At 37.5% G+C, this 21,140-nt stretch overlaps 1 protein-coding gene across 1 annotated transcript; it reads left to right on the top strand.

The window, feature by feature from the left end:
* Positions 1 to 230: 230 nt before the first annotated feature.
* LOC136279042 (uncharacterized) lies at positions 231 to 6,053 on the top strand. Its single transcript, XM_066162395.1, has 7 exons — positions 231 to 923; positions 1,361 to 1,455; positions 2,010 to 2,169; positions 3,579 to 3,645; positions 3,885 to 4,234; positions 4,349 to 4,514; positions 5,833 to 6,053. Exons 1-7 carry the CDS (start codon positions 297 to 299, stop codon positions 6,051 to 6,053), a joined length of 1,686 nt encoding a protein of 561 aa, XP_066018492.1. The 5' UTR covers positions 231 to 296.
* The last annotated feature ends 15,087 nt before the right edge of the window (positions 6,054 to 21,140 follow it).

Below are 21,140 nucleotides of genomic sequence, written 5' to 3'. Positions count from 1 at the left end.
TCCTTTGAGAAGGTTAAAATCATATTTTCGTTCCATTCTTTTCAAGTGCATGACGTCTTCTTCGTGAATATTCTCATATAAATGTAATGGAAACCACATTGATATTTTGTCTTGCATTGCAGCCATGCATTATAAAACAGCAAGCTTGCAAACAGATAACATATTGTACCGACTTTGGCATCTGTGGTTTTTGTTCGTTTGTTTGTTGTTTGTTTTTGGTTAGATCTGAACACAACTTGAAGTCTGGTAGCCTCAGGGGAGGTTTCTAACCATATCATATCTTGGCGGTGTTAACGATGCATGTTGCAACTCTGAGACTGGTCCTATGTTTAATGGTTTGCTGCGACTTATGGCTTGCCAGCAGCCAAAAGCTCCAACTTGATTCAATCGATCAATCAGAATTAGTGCGCAAAGCCCGTGAAATCAGGCAACATCGTCAAGTTCGCCGAACGCGTCAACTCCGTCAGGAACAAGATAAAGAAACGAAATGCAAATTCAAATTTGCCTTGCTAGATTTTCCTCCTTACATTATGAACCAAAGTATTAACCAAGGATTTATGTATCTAACCCTAAAATGGTTTGTGGACATGACTTGCTTTGGTAGAGAAGTAACAGACCCCATAGCTTGCAAAATGGTACCAGTATTTGTTCAAAATCAAGATGAGATAGTGAAATTGATTAAAAATGGGTCGGTTGATTTTGGTTTTCCAATTCTGTCGGATGCAAAACAAAAACTTACGGGTCTAGACAGTGTGACACTCATCCGGGCATTTGTATCATCCGGGTGTTCAATGATTGTGAACTTAAAGCAGTGCAAAGCAGAGTCACGGGAACAGTTATTTACTTCCATTACGTCACAATGGCCAATATTGGCTTATATCATATTGCTGTCAGGGATATCTGGAGTGATCATTTGGCTCTTGGTAAGAGTTAAGGCTTATCATCGTCAATCTATACTCAGCTTCTGAAGCTCTTCAGTTTTAATTCTACGTAAGGTTAGATTCAAACTTAATTGTTTCGGCTTTAGCATGAAAATAGTTCAAGTAGGAATCGACAGCACCATTTTTGAGTAAACAGTTAGTTAGGCACACCTTATCGCTTCACCGAAATAGAAACCCAAACTAAAAAAAAGGACCTGACAGTAAATAAAAAGAAAACTGTAATGCCCCACAAGTCATGAATCTACAAATAAGGTTTGTTTGTTTGTAGGTGAAAAAAGACCGTTGCAATGACGCAAACTATCAAATAAGGACATTTTATTCCAAGATGCCACAATTTCGGATAGAGTAATACTGCTGCAAACTTTGCGCGTTGTAGCAGGGCCTTAAGTAAGCTTGAAGTGTACTGATTTTCATGACAGGAACACCGTTCACACTCGTCTCAGTTTTCACCCTTGTTCACGAAAGGATCACCAGAAGGCTTTTGGTGGGCAGTGGAATCACTTACAACAGTAGGGTAAGTTGATTTAGATTTACACACCGGAAGTATGACGGTTCGACATCAACTGTGACGAGTCGTTCGATTCGAGTCGATTCGACAACATCTCCAACCCACCTTCGTAGTTACTCGCGGAATATTCTCTAAGTGTCTTGCAAATCGACTTCCGGTATGACGGATCGACATCAGCTGCGACGAGTCGTACGATTCGACAAAATCTGCAACCCCCTTTCGGAATATTTTCTAGTATATATTTTGTCTTGCAAATCGACTTCTGGTGTGACGGGTCGACTTTAACTTAGACGAGTCGTTCAATTCGACAACATTTTCAACAACCCTTGACAGTTACTTGTGAAATATTTCCTAAGTGATTTGCAAATTGACTTCCAGTTTCCATCTAATGAGAGACGGTTTATCAGATTTCCGATATAACGAGACGCATTAACCGGTAGAACGATTCGCAAACTGCCTTTGACGAATCGTAGCGGTTTGGGTGTATTGGACAACCCTCTTCGTATACTGGCTTGACTATCCTCAAAGCGCAAAGATATTTGGTTCCTTTTTCTCATTAGGTACGGTGATAAGACGCCTAAAACCATCTGTGGACGTTTATTTGGTATAATATGGATCCTGATAGGAGCTATAACGTTGTCGCTGTTCACCGCCTTAATGACAAATGCTATCCAAGCTTCCCTGGATGGTACGAGATGTAGGGACATCGGTGGCAAAAAGGTTAGTAACCCTAACATGAATACCTAAAACCCTTTGCACCCTAACATCATTATGCGTCTTCTCTATGGTTTTCTCTATACATTTCTTAAGGTGCTGGAAAAAAGAATTATTTTTAACAATCAAGAGTTTCTTTAATCGGTGATCATTTCTTTTATTCTCGTGACCTTAATGTTTGATTCAGGGGTGATATTGTAAGGAAATAAATCAGTGATTATTTTCTTGGTTTCAAATTAGATTCCCTACATTTTTCAATTTATCCTAAACGAAGCGTCGAAAGGCCTTTCCCTGGAAAAGTTATTTTACCAATAAATGGATCCTACCCTCATCGATCGAACTCAGGAACAGCTAAAATGCAACTCGGCCCTGAGACTCAATCCTTTGAGTCACAGGGCCGAGTTGTTAAAAGCAGGGTTCAGATAACTCAGCAGTAATGTGAAATCTTATTTAAGATCTGAAAGCTGTAAAGAAAGGTTGTTACGATTTGTCCACACTTATCAAATGCTCTTAGGAAAAAAAAATAGAGAAAATTATTCGAAAGAGGTTGCTGAACAAAGGTGTAAAGAAACCCGCATGAAATTAACCCCGGATTAGCGCTACTCAGACTTCGAACAGCTAAGCTAGGAATTATGAGCTACCTGAGTCCGAGTTAGCAAGTTGTATGGAAGAATGAAATTAGCATTAAACAATTTTAATTGATTGTCGAAGTGGAAAATTGCTCTGGTTTTGTACAACTTCGGATATTGTTGGCCCTTTCAACAACAATGCCTTCCCTATTCCTATTATTTAGGGTGGGTCTTTCCGGAACTACAACTTAAGTGTACTTTCGTTTTAGAGGTTTTTCATATTCTTTGCAAGAGGAAAGTACTTATCATCTGGCAATAAGCCTTTATAGATTGTGCTAGTAAAAGTAGCATATTATGCTAGTGGTATTACTCGATCATTTGTCAAATGGTGCTCAAAATTAAACTCGTTTTTGAAAATTATGCTACTTTTTACTTAAGTGCGCTTTACAAAAAAAGAAAAAAGAAACAAACGAAGTCTAAAGTATATATTTGTTGTCAATTAAACATGAAATCTTCTTAATTTTGAGATACATACTTGCTCTGACAAAACATAATTAACTATTGGATTCCAGACGAGAAGCAGTGACTTGACGAGTCAAAATGTAAGTTTCTCTTCGGCGCTATTTTGTTGCCTGTGAAAGCGGGAACTATAAACGATGTAATCTTTACTACGGGTATGCCCACTCCTTTAGACAACGAACGATTCTATACCGCGGTAACCCTCTTCTTACAAGACATTGAAAACCTGAAAATAGACATGAACCATAGACCGAAAATCATTCTTGCGCAATCTACCAGGGCCCAACTGGCATATAAAAATTTGTCTGACGCTAATTTACTTGTTAGGTGGGTGTGTCCAACAGGAATCCTGAAACGCATGTAGTCGCTATGGAGCTGGACGCAGACTTTGTCAGTAAGTAATTCTTTTCAGGTTATTTCAATGTTCTTGTATAACGCGTTGCATAACCATTGTTCTTCAGGAACGACTACGAAGGTAAAAAAATAAGCTTAAAAATGACCTTTTAATTTCAGTTGTATTTCATATACTTTTGTATCAAAACTCTAAAGAGAAATTTTTCTGCCGCTTTTTCTCATTTTATTAATGTAAGAATTTGCGTTGGCGAACTAATCAAATAAATTTTTCATTAACAGAGTTCAACAACCTGGATGAAATGCAAGAAAGTATTAGCCAAGGAACAATTGGAAGAGTAATGGTGGATCGCAACACTGCATTTCACTTTTTGGATAAATCTGGTTTAAAACGAAACAGGCAGATCCGAATGATTCGTAACATCAATTATCCAATGGAATATTACCTGGCTCACGTGAGCCATGGCGTAATGGCGTCACCGAATGACACGAACGATTCTGATGACGAAGTATTGGCTAGAAAAACTCAGCTTTCGGTTTGCGGGGAAAGCCTGAAAGAGTTATCAGCGGATATTGTTGCAGTTGCAAAAGACACTGCCAAAGAGCAACCTATCCCTGCTGAATTACAGGAAGTTTATTGTTTCTTTTGTGAGTTTTCTATATTTCACCACGCGCCATTCTTCTCTTCATGTTTAGCATTTATTCCGATGCAATCAAGAGTTTGAAAATTATTTGTTTCTTCGTAGACAGCAGATTTTTCCGATGAAATGGAAGGGTTATTCTCCACCGGCTCACAAATGATCAAATTTATATTATTGGCCTTATTGGGAATACTTACCTTCCTAATGATCATCGGCAAACTTTGGGAAGTCTACACCAACTGTAAACCAACGGTACGCAAGAAGAGAAAAGGTAACTACTTCTTAAATTAATATACCATAGGTTCCTGCAGAGTAAATATAAAACAGATACCTTTTGAAGAAAACTGTTCTATCTTAATTAATATAAATCGTGGTATTGGTGTAATTCTATATTTTTAAATTCAGATGGCGATCAAAGGCAATGAGACAGTCACTCGTCCTTCAGTTGGTCAGTCTGTCAGTTAGTTAGTCAGGCAGTCAGTCAGTCAATCAGTTAGTCGGTCAGTCTGTCTGTCAGTCAGCCAGTCAGTTAGTCAGTCAGTCTGTCTGTCAGTCAGCCGGACTAATTCGTGGTATTGGTGTAATTCTATATTTTTAAATTCAGATGGCGATCAAAGCCAATGAGACAGTCACTCGTCCTTCAGTTGGTCAGTCTGTCAGTCAGTTAGTTAGTCAGGCAGTCAGTCAGTCAATCAGTTAGTCAGTCAGTCTGTCTGTCAGTCAGCCAGTCAGTTAGTCAGTCAGTCTGTCTGTCAGTCAGCCGGACTAATTCGTGGTATTGGTGTAATTCTATATTTTTAAATTCAGATGGCGATCAAAGCCAATGAGACAGTCACTCGTCCTTCAGTTGGTCAGTCTGTCAGTCAGTTAGTTAGGCAGGCAGTCAGTCAGTCAGTCAATCAGTTAGTCGGTCAGTCTGTCTGTCAGTCAGCCAGTCAGTTAGTCAGTCAGTCTGTCTGTCAGTCAGCCGGACCAATTCGTGGTATTGGTGTAATTCTATATTTTTAAATTCAGATGGCGATCAAAGCCAATGAGACAGTCACTCGTCCTTCAGTTGGTCAGTCTGTCAGTCAGTTAGTTAGGCAGGCAGTCAGTCAGTCAGTCAATCAGTTAGTCAGTCAGTCTGTCTGTCAGTCAGCCAGTCAGTTAGTCAGTCAGTCTGTCTGTCAGTCAGCCAGACTAATTCGTGGTATTGGTGTAATTCTATATTTTTAAATTCAGATGGCAATCAAAGACAATGAGACAGTCACTCGTCCTTCAGTCGGTCAGTCGGTCAGTCTGTCAGTTAGTTAGTCAGGCAGTCGGTCTGTCCGTCATCCAATCAGCCGGTGAGATTTTAATCAAAGATGTGGAAACCTTCGTTACATGAAACAGTTCAATACTTATTGAAAGGTCGCTCTGTCAGTCAAATAATAAGTAATTATGTAAGTCCGTTTTTCAGTGAGAAAATGGTCATTCATTCAAACGATTAATGACCGAATCAAATATCGCCTATTTGTGTACTGACAATCGGAAAGACAAAAGTAATATGTTCAGGGATTAATTTAGTGGTTCATTTCTTTAAATGTCCTCTACAATCCTTCTTCTAGGACTGATTCTTAGCAGCAGGAAGATGTCAATGATGCAAAACTTCCTGGATTTCAAGGAACGACTAAAAGACATAACGTCTGATCTACAAAAGTTAAAAGAAGAATTTGAAGGTGCCGCGAACGATTTGTCTCGTGAATACTCAAGACCAAAAGAACGCTCATTTTCTATTACTATGCTTGATCTGAATGGAAAGAGTAAAAATGCAGAAACAATAGTATAACACATAAAACATTTTGCCACTAGTAAACTCAGATAGCATTTTACTTTTCTGAGATTTCCATGGCCAGTGGTATATTTTTAGCTTGAGCAAAAAAAGAAGGTGAATATGTCACACAGAGTAGGACACGTAACTGACTTCTTGTTTATTATGAATTGTATTTAATTCTTTTCCTTCCTTTTTCCTATTCCCTTTTTAATTTCCTTACTTTCGGTTTTTAGGCCAACAAATCAATACGTTATGTTCAGAGAAAGGGAGCAAGTGAACCATGAGGGTCTATAAATTTTCTCATTCCACTGCAATCAGTTTTAGCTGTCTATTGATGAAATAGCTCGCGCTATTTACTACAGACTCTACCTCGTCCGTCCTGACGGATGAACAGAATCGAGGGTTAAGAATAATAACTTCGGTATTTGCTTTTCAGTGCCTAACTTCTGGATTTGTTTGTTTATACTCTATGGAATTAAATTTCACAGGTGCTGGAAAAAAGCAAGCTTTTGAGAATGGGTGGTGAAAATTGAAAGTATAAATGAAGAATTCCTTTCTTTAATATTTATTTAAGGAAGAACTTATCATAAAAGATATAATATAACAATAATTGTTTCTTGACTTCTCTTCGCTTCGTTAGACGAATGCAAGTGTAATTTCTGGCTGGTCACTTTCTCAGTTTCTTTCGCAAAAAGCATGAAATTTTATAACATTTCAGGAGACTTTTGGAACCGCTGACTTTTAAAATTATGGAGAGCGGATGCAAGTGGTCACCGAAGACTCTAGGTTAAAAGTTAAACGTTTCGAAACGTCCCTAATCCTCAAATCCTTACAGCTTAATCAAAGTTTTTAGATATTGTATATAACCAATAGATCTGTGTGCCTATAGGGCAGCATAAAAAACACTGATTATAGGAGAATAACGGCCAGTCAAGGACTATTATTCATTTACAGATAATAAACTCCAATCCAGGTGATGTCTCTCTGAGAAATGCATCCCCGTTCTGCACTTGAATCTTGCACCGTAGTCGCTGATTTTTTTAAATTCAGGCAAGACTGAAGTGTTATATATGCTACAAGCGAAAGCTACAACTTGTGAAGTAATTAAAGGAATCTTTACTTTTAGTGATCAAGAAATATACTGATCAATGTATAGTTATAATTGCAGGTGAAAAAAAACCAAAAACAAAACAAAACAAAAAAAACCTTAGATGTTAGATCAAATAGTGTCCACAGCTATTTATTTTAGGGACCTTACTCCCACACTAGATGATTGGTTCCCTTGACTAAGAATTTTTGGGTTCGCTCTTTTACTATGAACAGATTAATCGTGTCGCGGCAAGCAACTACAGGAATGGGCTAACGAATTAGAAGAAAAAGATGACGAATCCTAAATCTTGGCCAAAAAATTAGTTACATGAAGGAATGATAAAAGAAAGTCATAACTTTACCGTCTTGGCTCAACCTTTAGTTTTAATTCTTTCGTGAAAATAGCCGCGGCAGTAAAACATACTCACATATAATAGCTTCTACTACAGCATTAGAATGGAAAGGTTTATAATACATACCAGATACAGATTTTAAGTCTAATAAACAAACCTATTATACAAAATAAAATTACAAAATTATGTCTTGACTATAAAATCGTCTCTGCTTGATGGGTTACAATTATGTTACCATCGTTTTTGAGGGTATGAGGCGTTGCGGCGCGCCGTGCAAGGCAAGCTCCGCTATTACACAATTATCTAGTTGCAAAGTGAACTGAAAAATATAATAGTATGTATCGGTTAAACGAACAAAAAATAGTTAATAAATGACGGGTTCGATTTATCAATTGAGAAAAAATCTTTTAAGTAATGAAATTTTTCAGTAATATCAAGTGATCTTATGTAGACTAATTTTAGGCCTCACGGAACAGCGTATGCACGTGAGCTAAGGAAAATTTCAGACATGCGCAGAATAGGCCCTTTCCTATGTTTACTTCTCTCCTCAACACTCTTAAAACTTTACCGTTGAATATCTTGTCTTAACACGAAGTCTCAGGTAGTTTAACACATAAACCGGGAAGACTGCGACGAAGTTGAAGATTCTACCGTTTTATTTTTTTCCTTTTCATCGACTAAGTGGTAGAAATTCTAATTTTTCGTACTGTTTTGTCGTTCATTGCGCGTGGTGTTTATTATTTGGAATTTCGAAACGGACAAGTTTAGGAGTGGGCATCGTGTTTTCAAGGCAAACTGAGTTTTGGAGTCCATCGTTGTTCGTTTGAAAGTTATTCACATTTTTTTGACGCGCGCTCAAGATACCATGGAGGAGTGAAATAATATATCGACTGATGTAATGTACTCAGAGCAGCTCGAAATTACAGCAAGCGCACAATGCACGAGGCAAGAATATAAATTAGTTATCTTGACCCCTATCTTGGGGTGTGTTGGTGATAAAGGGTCAATTAGCCTACTTTCAATATCGCCCACTCGAGATCGAGAGTGAACTCCGGTTTTATCGTCAACAGGAGCCAAGAACAATTTATCAATCACTTCTCGGGTACTCGTTGGTACTTACTACGGATTACGGAGATGATGTTTGACTGGTATCGATTGTCAAATTAATGCTCATTTCTTTTGGGCACTTTGAATGTAGAGGATTGAGCAATACACTGATTCTTTTTCGACCACACTGCATATTCAATAATTAGTATAGGTCCAGGTAAAGTTTGGTTGTTGAACTGGTCATTACAAGTCAGGTATATGTAAGAAAAATTCCATTGATGTAGATATATTTAATTGTAGAAGAAAAACGTTTAAAGGGGAGAGAGGATTAATTACGGGTCAGAATGGTATTACTTATCTTTTACACAGAATAAGGAAAGACAGGATAATAAACTTGGCACATTTTTAACAGATCCAGTGTTCCACTCTAATTTATTACAGTAACTGTTAATCATTGTATACTAACTATGTGCAACATAACATTAGCTGCATCATTTTGATTTGCCCTTCCTGTGCAAAATATTATGCCTATTGAACAAGAGTACTTATACACGAGTCATGTTCTTATCACATTAAAAGTTACATACTGCTAGTGATATGTTAAGTTGTACATGTGCAACAGTATAATGATATAATCTACATGTAGTTAAGTATTACATTTATTATGTTCTTAAACTGCTGAAATTTAGTGACAGCAATTCAGTGTTTGTTCAATATTCTACAAAGCTACAGTCATACATAACAATTTAAAATCAGATACATCATAGCTTCATACACCTACTGTTCATTTTGAATGTAATATTCAATTCATTTAATTCAAGATCCAATACAACATGATTGTACATGCATGTCTCAACTTTGGCACCATGCACTTCACTTTTACCCTGTAAAACCAGTGGCAATATTGTAAACCAAAAAGCTAACATGCTACATGTACATATACTAAGATATTAAGCTATGTTCACTTTACTAAGTAAACATGGCATATACAACATGCTTTTACCAGGTTAATTCTAACATGTTGTGTTGAAACATTAATCAATTATTAGATGCATCTCTGTGTGTAAAAATGCATACATGCTGAGACATATTTATTTCATGCAGTGTGGTCGGTGAAATCAATTCTTATATGTACAAATCTAAAACATTTAAAAATTACTGAGCCACCCCTCATGACTACTCTATTCTTCATGTGCAGGCAACAGTGTAACATGTTCAGACATGTGGGATGTGGAAAGATGAGTAGTTGGAGGCTGGAAGACATTTGGAAGATTTTGTAGACACAACTGGCATTCTCTTGGTAGATCATAAATTGGTAGCTCCTCCCCATAGTTCCACACCTTTAGTGCCGCTAGCTGCATGAGTCTTGGAACTTGTCCATCATGTGTACAGGTAACTTTATCAATTACTGTTGGGTTGAATGACCTCTGTCCCTCCAGTGTAGATGTTCCCTTGGCAGAAGCCTTCCATTGAAGTTTAAGCTTGCGACCATCTGCTTTTAGTGACTGAATTGTTTCTGGTAAGTTATTGTTTACTTTCTTTTCTACCCAAGCTCTAGGGTAAACATCCTTTGCAGTAAGTGGCCCATGTGTGCAGTTTTCTCTAATCTTGTTTAGGTTCTTTCTTGCCTCTTGCAAAACGTCTGTGGTGAGCATTTGGGTATATTCTTTCATTCTTTCTTCGTGAACTTCACGTGCTGCTTCTGTGGTCCTGGTGTTGGTTTTTCCACTATGCAGAATATTTTCAACAAATGTGATTGAGGCCTGTTTTGATAACTCTGACATGTTATCATTAAGATACAGTTGAGAGAGGTTGAACTGTCTTTCAGCAAGAACATTGTTAACTGGAAGACTGAAAATGTGCTTGGCATAGAACTCAAACAGGTTTGGAGTGGCTTCTTTACTTATGAGTGAGCTGTGTGGTGATGAAGCAATTTCTTTGATCTCACTGAGCAATTGTGGTTCCATCAATTTCCAAAGAGTGGCCCATTTAATCAATCCAACTCTATCCTTAGACACCAATGTTAGAATGTTCTGTCCTTGTACATGAAAGAAATTGTTCACTGACTTTTCTTGTTGATATTCAGATCTGACTGGAATTTCAAGAAGCTTTAAAACTGAATGCCAGAAAGGACTTTGGTATCTCTGATCAGCTCCCATTCCAAACAACTTGGGAAAAGTTAACCACTCTGCTCCATGATCTTTGATTACTTTAATTGCTTCTTGTAACATTGGCCTCTGCACTTGTTTCTGAAAATGGTTGATAGCTGCTGGGTCCTTCAATGACATCTTCACCTGTTGTGATGTTAAAGGAAAATATTCTGCAGGAGACATCAACATTTTACTTAAAGTTTCATGGTGCTTCAGAACAGTTGCTGGCCATAACCTTGCTAGGTAACCACTGGAGAATCCAAGTTCTGCATCACTAGCTTGGGATGTATTCAGAGATGGGATGATAAACTTATCGAGGAATTCAAACAAAAACTTGATTTCGACTTGAATCATAGGACTGGAGCTCAGCTTAATGACATCTTGCCAAATAGTATGGTGGCTATCTGATTTTGGCAATCTTTCAAGGAGACACTCAGCGAGCTGTAAACAAGCTTTTCCATACTTGAGATACCACTGGAGAGTTTCATGATAATATGTCCACCTTGTGTCTATGAATGTCTGGGGAAGGGGTGGCTCTTTACTTAGAATACCAAGAGAAACATACATAACTTTGTATTGGCTTGGACGCTCATGATGGAGCCAAGATATTTTATAGAGTAATTGTAAAACATGGGGGTTGCTCATGTCACCCTTGGCCCCAAACCTGGCACATTCTTCTCAGCATAATGTTTAGTACATGTGGGTAGCATCCTACAAAAAACATCTCTTTTCCAAAACTTTTGGCATTGTTAGCTAAAAGACCGTTTACTTTTCCCTTTTGGGTAGAGGCATTGTCCCCAACCAACCCTGAAACATTGGTAATATCATATTCATTTTTTACAACGTGGTAATCTACATCAGACTGGTGTTTTTCAGACCCACTTGCTGTTAGGCTGTTTGCAAGGACATAAGCTCTTGGCTTGCTCTCTAAGGGACACCAGGTGTGAACACCCACTATATGCCTCTCCTCTCCTCCTTTGTGGGAGTCATCACTCCAGAGATGAAAATCATACTTGGAATTTGAAAAGCGCTTGCGTAAAATTAGTTTGTCGGCTTCACCTAGGAGAACATTCCAGTCAGAAAGTGTAGTTGGGGAGACAATGAAGTTTGTTGGGGGGCTACAATTGAACAAAATATTGAAAATCAGATGTAATGCTACAGGTGTCTTTTGATATGATAACAAAGATGCATGTTGCATGTATCTGACACAAGCCATAAACATCAAGGTCCTTTGGTTGTGTCCATTGTGACCATGGGCAAATGTCTCCACAAGGGAATACCCCTTTTTGGCAATTTCACTGTTGCCCTGTAATTTCTGTTTTAGCTTTGAGGAAGCAGATCTTGTCCCCCTTAGCTTGTGTCTGACTTGTTTTTCCTTTTTTTCAGTAGACGTCAGATTTTTTTGACACTTTTTAAGTTGAGTTTGAAGCCTCAACACGTCCTTTTTCAATTGGATGTTCCTTCCTTTTACAAATACTGAAATTATGAAAAGGTGACACAATAAAAATTAGTTATATGTAACTGATTTCACATGATAGAGTATTGAAACAGAATACAATGTAAAAATGTCCTGCCAGAAATCTTATCGACCAGGTATATTTAGAATGTGTAGTTTAAATTTGGCAAAAACATTGTTATCACAATTGCAAGGTTGAATAATTGAAACTATTGTGTTTCCACGGTGGTCCGTACGCAGATAATTTTGTTCATGTTGATAAAAACTTCTAACACAAGCCTCAAAACTTCACTCGTAAAACTCTCGATACTGTGTGACACTCAAAGATACGCGTCCTTATGATCTGCTGACCGAAAAAATTAACTTCTCTGTACATTTCTTTTCTTAGGTACGAACCTTTAGAGGGAATCTAGTCCGCAGTTTAATTTTTTCGCTTTTGAGTGCGCGTACTGCCTCCCTTGCGTTAATCGCCGCTCCAAATAGTTAAGCAAGAAAAAGCCTGAAAATACTGACCATGCAGCCATATCGACTACTTTGTCTTTATTTTCGAGTTTTTTTTTTTGCTTCTGTTCGGTGGGAGTATTATCGGTTTATGATTAAAATCCTCTTAAAATAGTGTCATTAGCGATCGCGTAAGTTAAAACCGCCGAGAATTCAGAATGGGAATGAAAATCATTCACCGTAGTTCGTGGCTCAGGCAATCTGCGGTATTATTCTTAGACATTTGCAAGTCTGCATTTCCATTCCCTCCTGAAATAATATCACTTACCTATACTGCGTCGTAAGGTTTTGACTGTTCCTTTTAGATTGGCGTTTTCAGACCTCAAACTCTTGCACTCTCTCTTGAGTCGATCGATTTTTTCTTCACTTAAAAAGTTGCAAACTTGCACCGCAACGCTTTTTTTTTTCAACTTTTTCAAAATAATGTTCATGTTTTCTCAGCTTCTTTTTGGCTGGTGGCTGATTTTTACCAGAAAACTGGCTGCCGTGAGGTCTTTTACGAGCCATCAGGAGTTCTCGTCAGCGAGTCGGCCGGCAATTAATTAACACAAATCTGCAACTTTGATGTAAACAACCCTCGGCATGAGCCCGCGTTCCTTTTATCAGGCAGTGTTACAAAGTAATGTAATCTACGCATGTCTGAGATTTCAGGGGGTTACGGTTTCCATGGGTGGGGTATCTTTCCGTGAGGCCTAAATTTACAATAAAAAAACTAATAACTCTGCTCGTTGGTTGGCCCAGAAAACTTGAGCTATCCTCTCAACCAAGCGGATGCGAAACTAATAACAATTGCAACTTGCTCATTCGCATTTTTCCTGCTCTTGAAGCAGTTTGCTTGTTTTCTCTTTGAGTTCTCTTTGGCTAATGATAATGTAAACTGTTCTTCTGATTGGTTGTTTTGATAACTTTTGTTTTGTTTTCCAACTCTCAGAAGATAACTCTTCTATGTACAAAGTATCAATCACGAGAGTCAACAGTTGATTTTGTTAGGGATACAGCAAAAATCCCTGGCCATAAAATAATTTTACAAGATCAAAACTGGCCTTCCTTGGCTCCATAGTCGAGCAAATTGAACCACTCAGCAGGAACTTATCCCGGTTTCACTTTATCATAAAGAGGAGTATAACTATTCCCCCCCCCCCCCCCACCGATGAGTTGCCAGTCCATCGCAAGGTCACCCCCAGCATTTCATCAGGCTTCCCTGACAATCTGTTGGTACTCGTTTATACTCCTAGGTGAAAGGTGGCATGGGAGAGAAACGTGTCTTGCCCAAGAACAGAACCCGTTAACCCCGTCAGGTCTCGAACCCAGACCTCTCGTTCCAGAATCCAGTGCACTGACCATACATTAGGCCATTGGAACATGTCTAAGGCGAAGTGGGGACAGAGTAGAACCACAGAACAAATGAGCTGTCTGTTTCTTATGCTGACTTTACCTACCTTACCTATGACAATGATTGCAATTTGACCAACGACTATTTAAATTTTTCCTCTTTGCTGTAAAACCTCATTTTTTCAGGCCATGTCAGAGGTAAAAAGGTCTCTGATCTAAAACAGGGATGACTGCAAGACCTTTGATTAGAGAATGATACATGTTAAATGAAACTTATTTTCATAAGACAGGTTTGCATCTTGCCTCACTTGAAGAAAAGGTTTTTAAAACCGAAAATTGCCTGTAATACGTATGTAAAACGTCTGGTGGCTGTCAAAATGTGACAAATGACATAACGATGAATTCTCCCGTGCAGAATAACAGTAAAATACAATGGTATTATTCAGAATTTACAAACTCAGCTCATAGGAATGAGCTAAGATAAGATAGAGTTATTTAAACGTTACAGTTTCTCGCCTTATTGCAGCAGTGTTTCATGAGGCGCATCGCTTTCCTAGATTAAATCCTTATATCATGAACAGAAGTCTCGATCCAGGATTTATGTACGTAACTATTAAATGGTTTGTGGACATGGCTTGCTTTAGTAGAAAAGCAAGCGACCGAATAGCTTGCAATATAGATGCCATCTTTGCGCAAAGTCAAGGTGAAATGTTAAATCTGATGAAAACCAAGCCAGTGAATTTCACTTTTCCCTTTCAAGCTAACCATAAGATAGATGATGATGGACTGCTTAGTGTTACCCTGATCCCTGCATTTGTGTCATTTGGCAGTTCTCTCAGCAAACTGTGAGGTAGAATCAGAGGAACAGCTGCTCTTACCTTGTTGAGCTGAAAAGCAACCTCTCGTGGACAACAGGCTTATCAAGGGTTAGGGTAAGAAATAGTGGTTTAATTCCATTATCTCAAAGAATACTAAATTCATTTTAACACACCTTCAAATATTCCTTTTCCTTTGGGAGTTTACGGTAACTTAAGTGTCAACCTACTTAGGTCAGTATAAATCGAAAGTTTACCGGAAAAGTTTCCTCAGCTGATGATTTTTCAAGTCCTTAGAGGTAAAGTAAAAGGCTAAATCGTACTAGTGGAACTAACAATAACAAAACAATTTTCAAAATAACTCCTTGAGGTCATTTTATTCGAGTAGATACCAATTTTGAAATGTAAATAATTTAAATCACATCTATGTTCTAAAAACGAGTATGTTTTCAATTGCCTGTATCTCTTTTGAATGAAACTTTCAACTTTTTCAAGAAATTCTAGGACAGAGTGACTGAATCATAATATTTCCCTTCTTGAATTATTGATCTTTACAAAGCGCAAACCTGTCCGATGAAATGGAAGGGTTTTTTTCAACCGGCTCGAAAATGACCCTGTGGATGTTGATTTATCTTCTGGCGGTATTTCTCAGACTGATGTTTCTCGGTATCTTATGTCAACTCTACACCAAGTGTTAGCTAGCCAGGGTGCACGCAGTAACAGAAGGAATGATTATCGTCTATATATAGGCTGATACTGAGTGACAAAACTTTTTTTTTCACCCAAACAAAGCAAACGCCTCGTCTAAATTGAAGGTTACTAAATCTTGCGACTGAATTGAGTAATTTGACGTTTGCAACAATCCTTTCGATAGGAATGTCTTATTTCTTCATGAGCAAATGGGTAAGTTTCAGTGACAAGAAAAATAAGTTTTTGTTGCGAAAACAGGTTTTAAATTTTTTTGCTTGTTAGCGGCAGGAAGCAGAAATTGAAAACACCGCGATTTGTGAATTTTGAAGTATTTAATATCAACATCCTCAAGTTCATTTTCAATCCGTTTAATTTTTGATCCTCAGTTCTTTTGTTTTTTCTTTGAGAGAACTGTGATCATGAGGTAGCTTCTTTGGCAGCCCATTTAAGCTTGTGATCATTTATGCATGATTTAGATAAATTTGTGAGTGGCAAAAACATTTGAAGTATACGTGCATTTGTAGATTTTCCACACCGTAATGACGTATCTGAGAATCCCCGGGACAGGCCCGTGGCTGACATGATGCAATATGTCAACAATCTGGAGGAGAGACTAAAAGATTCAAGTGCAGCGAATGAAAGAAGAGATGAACATGACTATCGTTGGCCAAGAAACCCCGACCTCAAGGAATTAAAAAAAATCGATGATAAGTCGCATCTGTCAACTGCACCTCATTATGGCCACCATCCTATGTCTTCGATCATAATTGTATTAAATAAAACTTAAAACTTAGAGCGTTTTTATTCCACCGTTATGATGTTTATTTCCAACAAGATGTGCAGCAAAAACTTCTTATTTTTAGTCCAAACTAACTTATCATTTTTCATTCGTATAGCACACTTAGAATTTATCATCAAACACATGTAACATTCATCTTCAGATCGCGATCTGGCTATCGTGAGAGCACTGCTCAAGCCCATAACGAGCCAAAGGCTATTGTTCAGTTCCTTTCAACGGCTGTTAAACTCAGCTCAGTAGCTATTAAATTAACGATAAGGCAGAGCTAACAGAATCATTTGAATTGACTCTCTAAATAGATTGTTAAAAACTAACCATGAATTGAGTCTGTATTGCAAGAGCAGACTCGGGAACTTTTGACTGAGGGAGGGGGGGGGGGGGGAAGGGGTCATACTAAGATTCAGAAAACGATTTTTTTTTATGCTAACGCCAAAATAATCTAAGAACTATTTCAAGATAACTAATTTCAATTACTTCAAGTCGAGAGGTATTTTATCATCTTGTCGTCACACGAATTTTTGTTTCAGACAAGTAGTGGATACACCCACAGGTCTGGTCGCCGATAACAAATGGTTCCATCATCACACAAATGTTCCCCTGGTTGGGGAAGGAACACATTTTCATGAAAAAAAGTATTCCATTTCTTGTGAATTTAAAGCAATGTAGGTGTTTATGATGAGAATGTAAGATATTTAATTTTTAAGTAGCAAATTCTCGCAAGTAGGCAGAAGAGTACCTGTATTTATTTATACTAAGATTTGATATTTTGATATTTGATATTTTGATATTTGATATTTTGATATTTGATATTTTGATATTTGATATTTTGATATTTGATATTTTGATATTTGATATTTTGATATTTGATATTTTGATATTTTGATATTTTGATATTTTGATATTTTGATATTTTGATATTTTGATATTTGATATTTTGATATTTGATATTTTGATATTTGATATTTTGATATTTGATATTTTGATATTTGATATTTTGATATTTGATATTTTGATATTTGATATTTTGATATTTGATATTTTGATATTTTGATATTTGATATTTTGATATTTGATATTTCGTCCATGCTTCAGTCTATTTGTAATTTTACAATATTCGAGGGAAGGTTAAAAAGGCTAAAAATGGATGGTGTTGTCTTACTTTATATTTTATTTGCATACATTTCTGATTGAAACTTAACTAACTTCTCTGTTTACCAACTGTTAGGAATCATTTTACGCCTGACGCGTTTTCCTTGAATAATGATGATGAACTTCGGAATGATTAAATGCCTTTTTCCTTGCAGGATTAAAAGCATTTCAATTGTATAGAGCACAGTTATTTCTATACATATTTTGAGGTATTTGTTTATTTCATTACATTGTGTATGTGCTTCACTGCTAAACATATGGTGTTCACCGGCTCGGAAAACAAGTTCTGAATTTTCTGAAATTTTCCGACATGAGAATCCAAAGTTTTCCCGTTGTTTTCCAGTCGACGAATTGGAGTATTCGTCCCATTATCCAGCAGTTTTCCTTTTAAAGAGTGCAGTTAAGAGATGGGAAAACGGTTGGTATTCGTTGCTTATTGGTGTTTTCCAGTAACACAAGATTGCTTTCACAGAGGTTTTCCGTAAACGACAGTACGTTTCCTTCCATTTTCCGAGGACAGGAAAATGTGTAGAAAACACTTGATAACCACGTGTCGTCCAACGTTCACGGTCATCTTAAAGAAATGCGATGTTTTCTGGTGTTTGTTGGCTGTTTGCGTTGAGAAAGCGTGTTGTTATCGGCGATTCACCACCCGAATGCGGTTATTCCCACGCATTTTTAAGTAGTTGCCTATCGATTATCGTGCGAAAAATGGTATTTATTCCCATATTCATCGGTGTGCCCTTTTTTCTTCGATAAAAAAAAACAAACAAACAAACAAACAAAAATAGCCACACCATTTCACCAGAGTATGCCGGTTTGCATCAAACAAATTATGGTGTGTAAACCTTTGAGTGCAGTTGTTTGTTGCTTCAAAGTATCGTTTACGATCAAATGGAAGAAAAATTGTAAAACATTTCTTTTCTAGCTCAAAAAAAAGAAAAAACTGCCACACTGTTTCACTCATCGGCTCTACGTGTCTTTGTTTTGTCGGAAGACAATGCTTCCGGTTTATGATTTAACTCAGTTTTATTGGTTACCCGCTCATCTTCGGGAAATGCAGTGACGTGCAACTATTTAGGGGGTGTTCTTCCTTTCCACAGCCTCTTCGGGTAGGTGTCTTCTTGCCCTTTCCCCGCCCCCCACTTCCACCGTTCACTCTGACTCCAAATCAAACATGGCTGGTCGGAAAAACGATCGCGAGCTTCTAACTTTAGCTCGCCCTAATAAAGTGCCTGCACTGCAGGCTAGACTCATTCTGATTCTTGATAACGTAGAGTTTCATCTTTAACAAAGGGCTTTACGAAACTTCATGAGATATATCTCCCAAAAATTTCCGCTTATAACAAGACAGCGTCGACTAATAAATTTTCTAGATTTTAGTTAGAAGCCATCGATGAGTCTGAAAGTTAAACAGCCTTTAAATAGTTGCAAGAGAAAAAGCTAAAAACGAATAGTGTTGTCGTACACCATTTGTTATTTGCATGTTATTTCTTCCTCGTTTACCAGCTGTTCGGAATCATCTTACGTCTGACGCGTTTTCCGTGAATAATGATGATGAACTTCGGAATGATGATTTCAGGATTGAAAGTGTTTCAATAGTATAGAGCACAGTTATTTCTACATATATTTTGAGGTATTTGTTTATTTCATTACTTTGTACTCGCTTCATTGCGAAACATATGGTGTTCACCGGTTCGGAAAACAATTTCTGAATATTTGAAAACGCGGCATTATTCATGTATTTTTCTGACATTTTCCGACAAGAGGATCCAAATTTTTCCCGTTGTTTTCGAGTCGGCGAATTGAAGTATTCGTTCCATTATCCAACAGTTTTCTTTGACAGTTAATTCTACGAAAACTATTGTTTTCACGGTGTTAAGAATACGGTGTCAGATGGGAAAATGGTTTGTATTCGTTGCTTACTGGTGTTTTCCAGTAACTAAAGATTGCTTTGAAAGAAGTTTTCCATCGAAGACAGAGGGTTTCCTTCCATTTTCTAGGAGAGGAAATGCGTAGAAAACGCTTGAGAACAACGTGTCTTCCAACGTTCACGAGTTGGTCAACATAAAGAAATGCGATGTTTTCTGGCGTTTTTCACCTGTTTGCGTTGAGAAAACGCCTCGATATCGGCGATTCACCTTATGCAGTTATTCCCGCGCAATTTCAAGTGGTTGCTGCTCGATTATCGTGCGAAAAATGGTATTTATTCCGATATTCATCGGTGTTTTACACCATTAACCATTTGGACATCTATAGATATGTTTATTGTACGTATATGCAGGTGTCTTCTTGCCCTTTCCCCGCCTCCCACTTCCACCGTTCACTCTGACTCCAAATCAAACATGGCTGGTCGGAAAAACAATCGCGAGCTTATAACGTTAGCTCGCCCTAATAAAGTGCCTGCACTGCAGGCTAGACTCATTCTGATTCTTGATAACGTAGAGTTTCATCTTTAACCAAAAGGCTTTACGAAACTTCATGAGATATATCTCCCAAAAATTTCCGTTTATGACAAGACAGCGTCGACTAATAAATTTTCTAGATTTTAGTTAAAAACCATCGATGAGTCTGAAAGTTAAACAGCCTTTAAATAGTTGCAAGAGAAAAGGTTAAAAATGGATAGTGTTGTTGTACACCATGTGTTATTTGCATGTCATTTCTAATTCAAACTCAAATAACCTCCTCGTTTACCAACTGTTCGGAACCATCTTACGTCTGACGCGTCTTCCGTGAATAATGATGATGAACTTCGGAATGATGATTTCAGGATTGAAAGCGTTTCAATAGTATAGAGCACAGTTATTTCTACATATATTTTGAGGTATTTGTTTATTTCATTACTTTGTACGCACTTAATTGCGAAACATTTGGTGTTTACCGGTTCGGAAAACAATTTCTGAATACTTGAAACGCAACATTATTTATGCATTTTTCTGACATTTTCCGACTAGAAAATCAACGTTTTCCCGTTGCTTTCGAGTCGGCGAATTGGAGTATTTGTTCCATTATCCAACAGTTTTCCTTGACAGTTAACTCTACGAAAACTATTGTTTTCCTGGTGTTAAGAATACGGTGTCAGGTGGGAAAATGGTTTGAATTCGTTGCTTACTGGTGTTTTCCAGTAGCAAAAGATTGCTTTGAAAGAAGTTTTCCGTAGAAGATAGAGCGTTTCCTTCCATTTTCTAGGACAGAAAATGCGTAGAAAACGTTTGAAAACAACGGTCTTCCAACGTTCACGGGTTGGTCAACGTAAAGAAATAAAATGTTTACTGGCGTTTTTTAGCTGTTTGCGTAAATAAAACGCGTTGTTATCGGTGATTCACCATCCGAATGCAGCTATTCCCAAGCATTTTCTCGTATTTGCCGTTCGATTATCGTGCGCAATATGGTATGTATTCCTATATTCATCGTTATTTACACTGTTAACCATTTGGACATCTACATATATAGAAAAGTTCATTTTGAAATTCCTAAATATCATAGGTGTATTTCCCTTTTGTTGTATGATCATAGACGATGAGAAAAAAAAACCATAACGAAACTCGTTAATCTATCGGCTATCCTCTTCCCAACTTAAAACGATCAGCAATTAATTAAGGAAATCCTGATAAGTATCGGTTCGTTAAAACGAATGCATTATAAAGTATAACATAAATGGGCTTGTTCATGTTCGAATATTGACTTATATTATGACGTTGATCATCTTTCAGTAACATAT

This window comes from Pocillopora verrucosa, chromosome 2, assembly GCF_036669915.1.
Source record: "Pocillopora verrucosa isolate sample1 chromosome 2, ASM3666991v2, whole genome shotgun sequence".
NCBI lineage: Eukaryota > Metazoa > Cnidaria > Anthozoa > Scleractinia > Pocilloporidae > Pocillopora > Pocillopora verrucosa.
The sequence above is the reverse complement of the archived record's forward strand: the minus strand, read 5'-3'. Positions and strand labels throughout refer to the sequence as shown.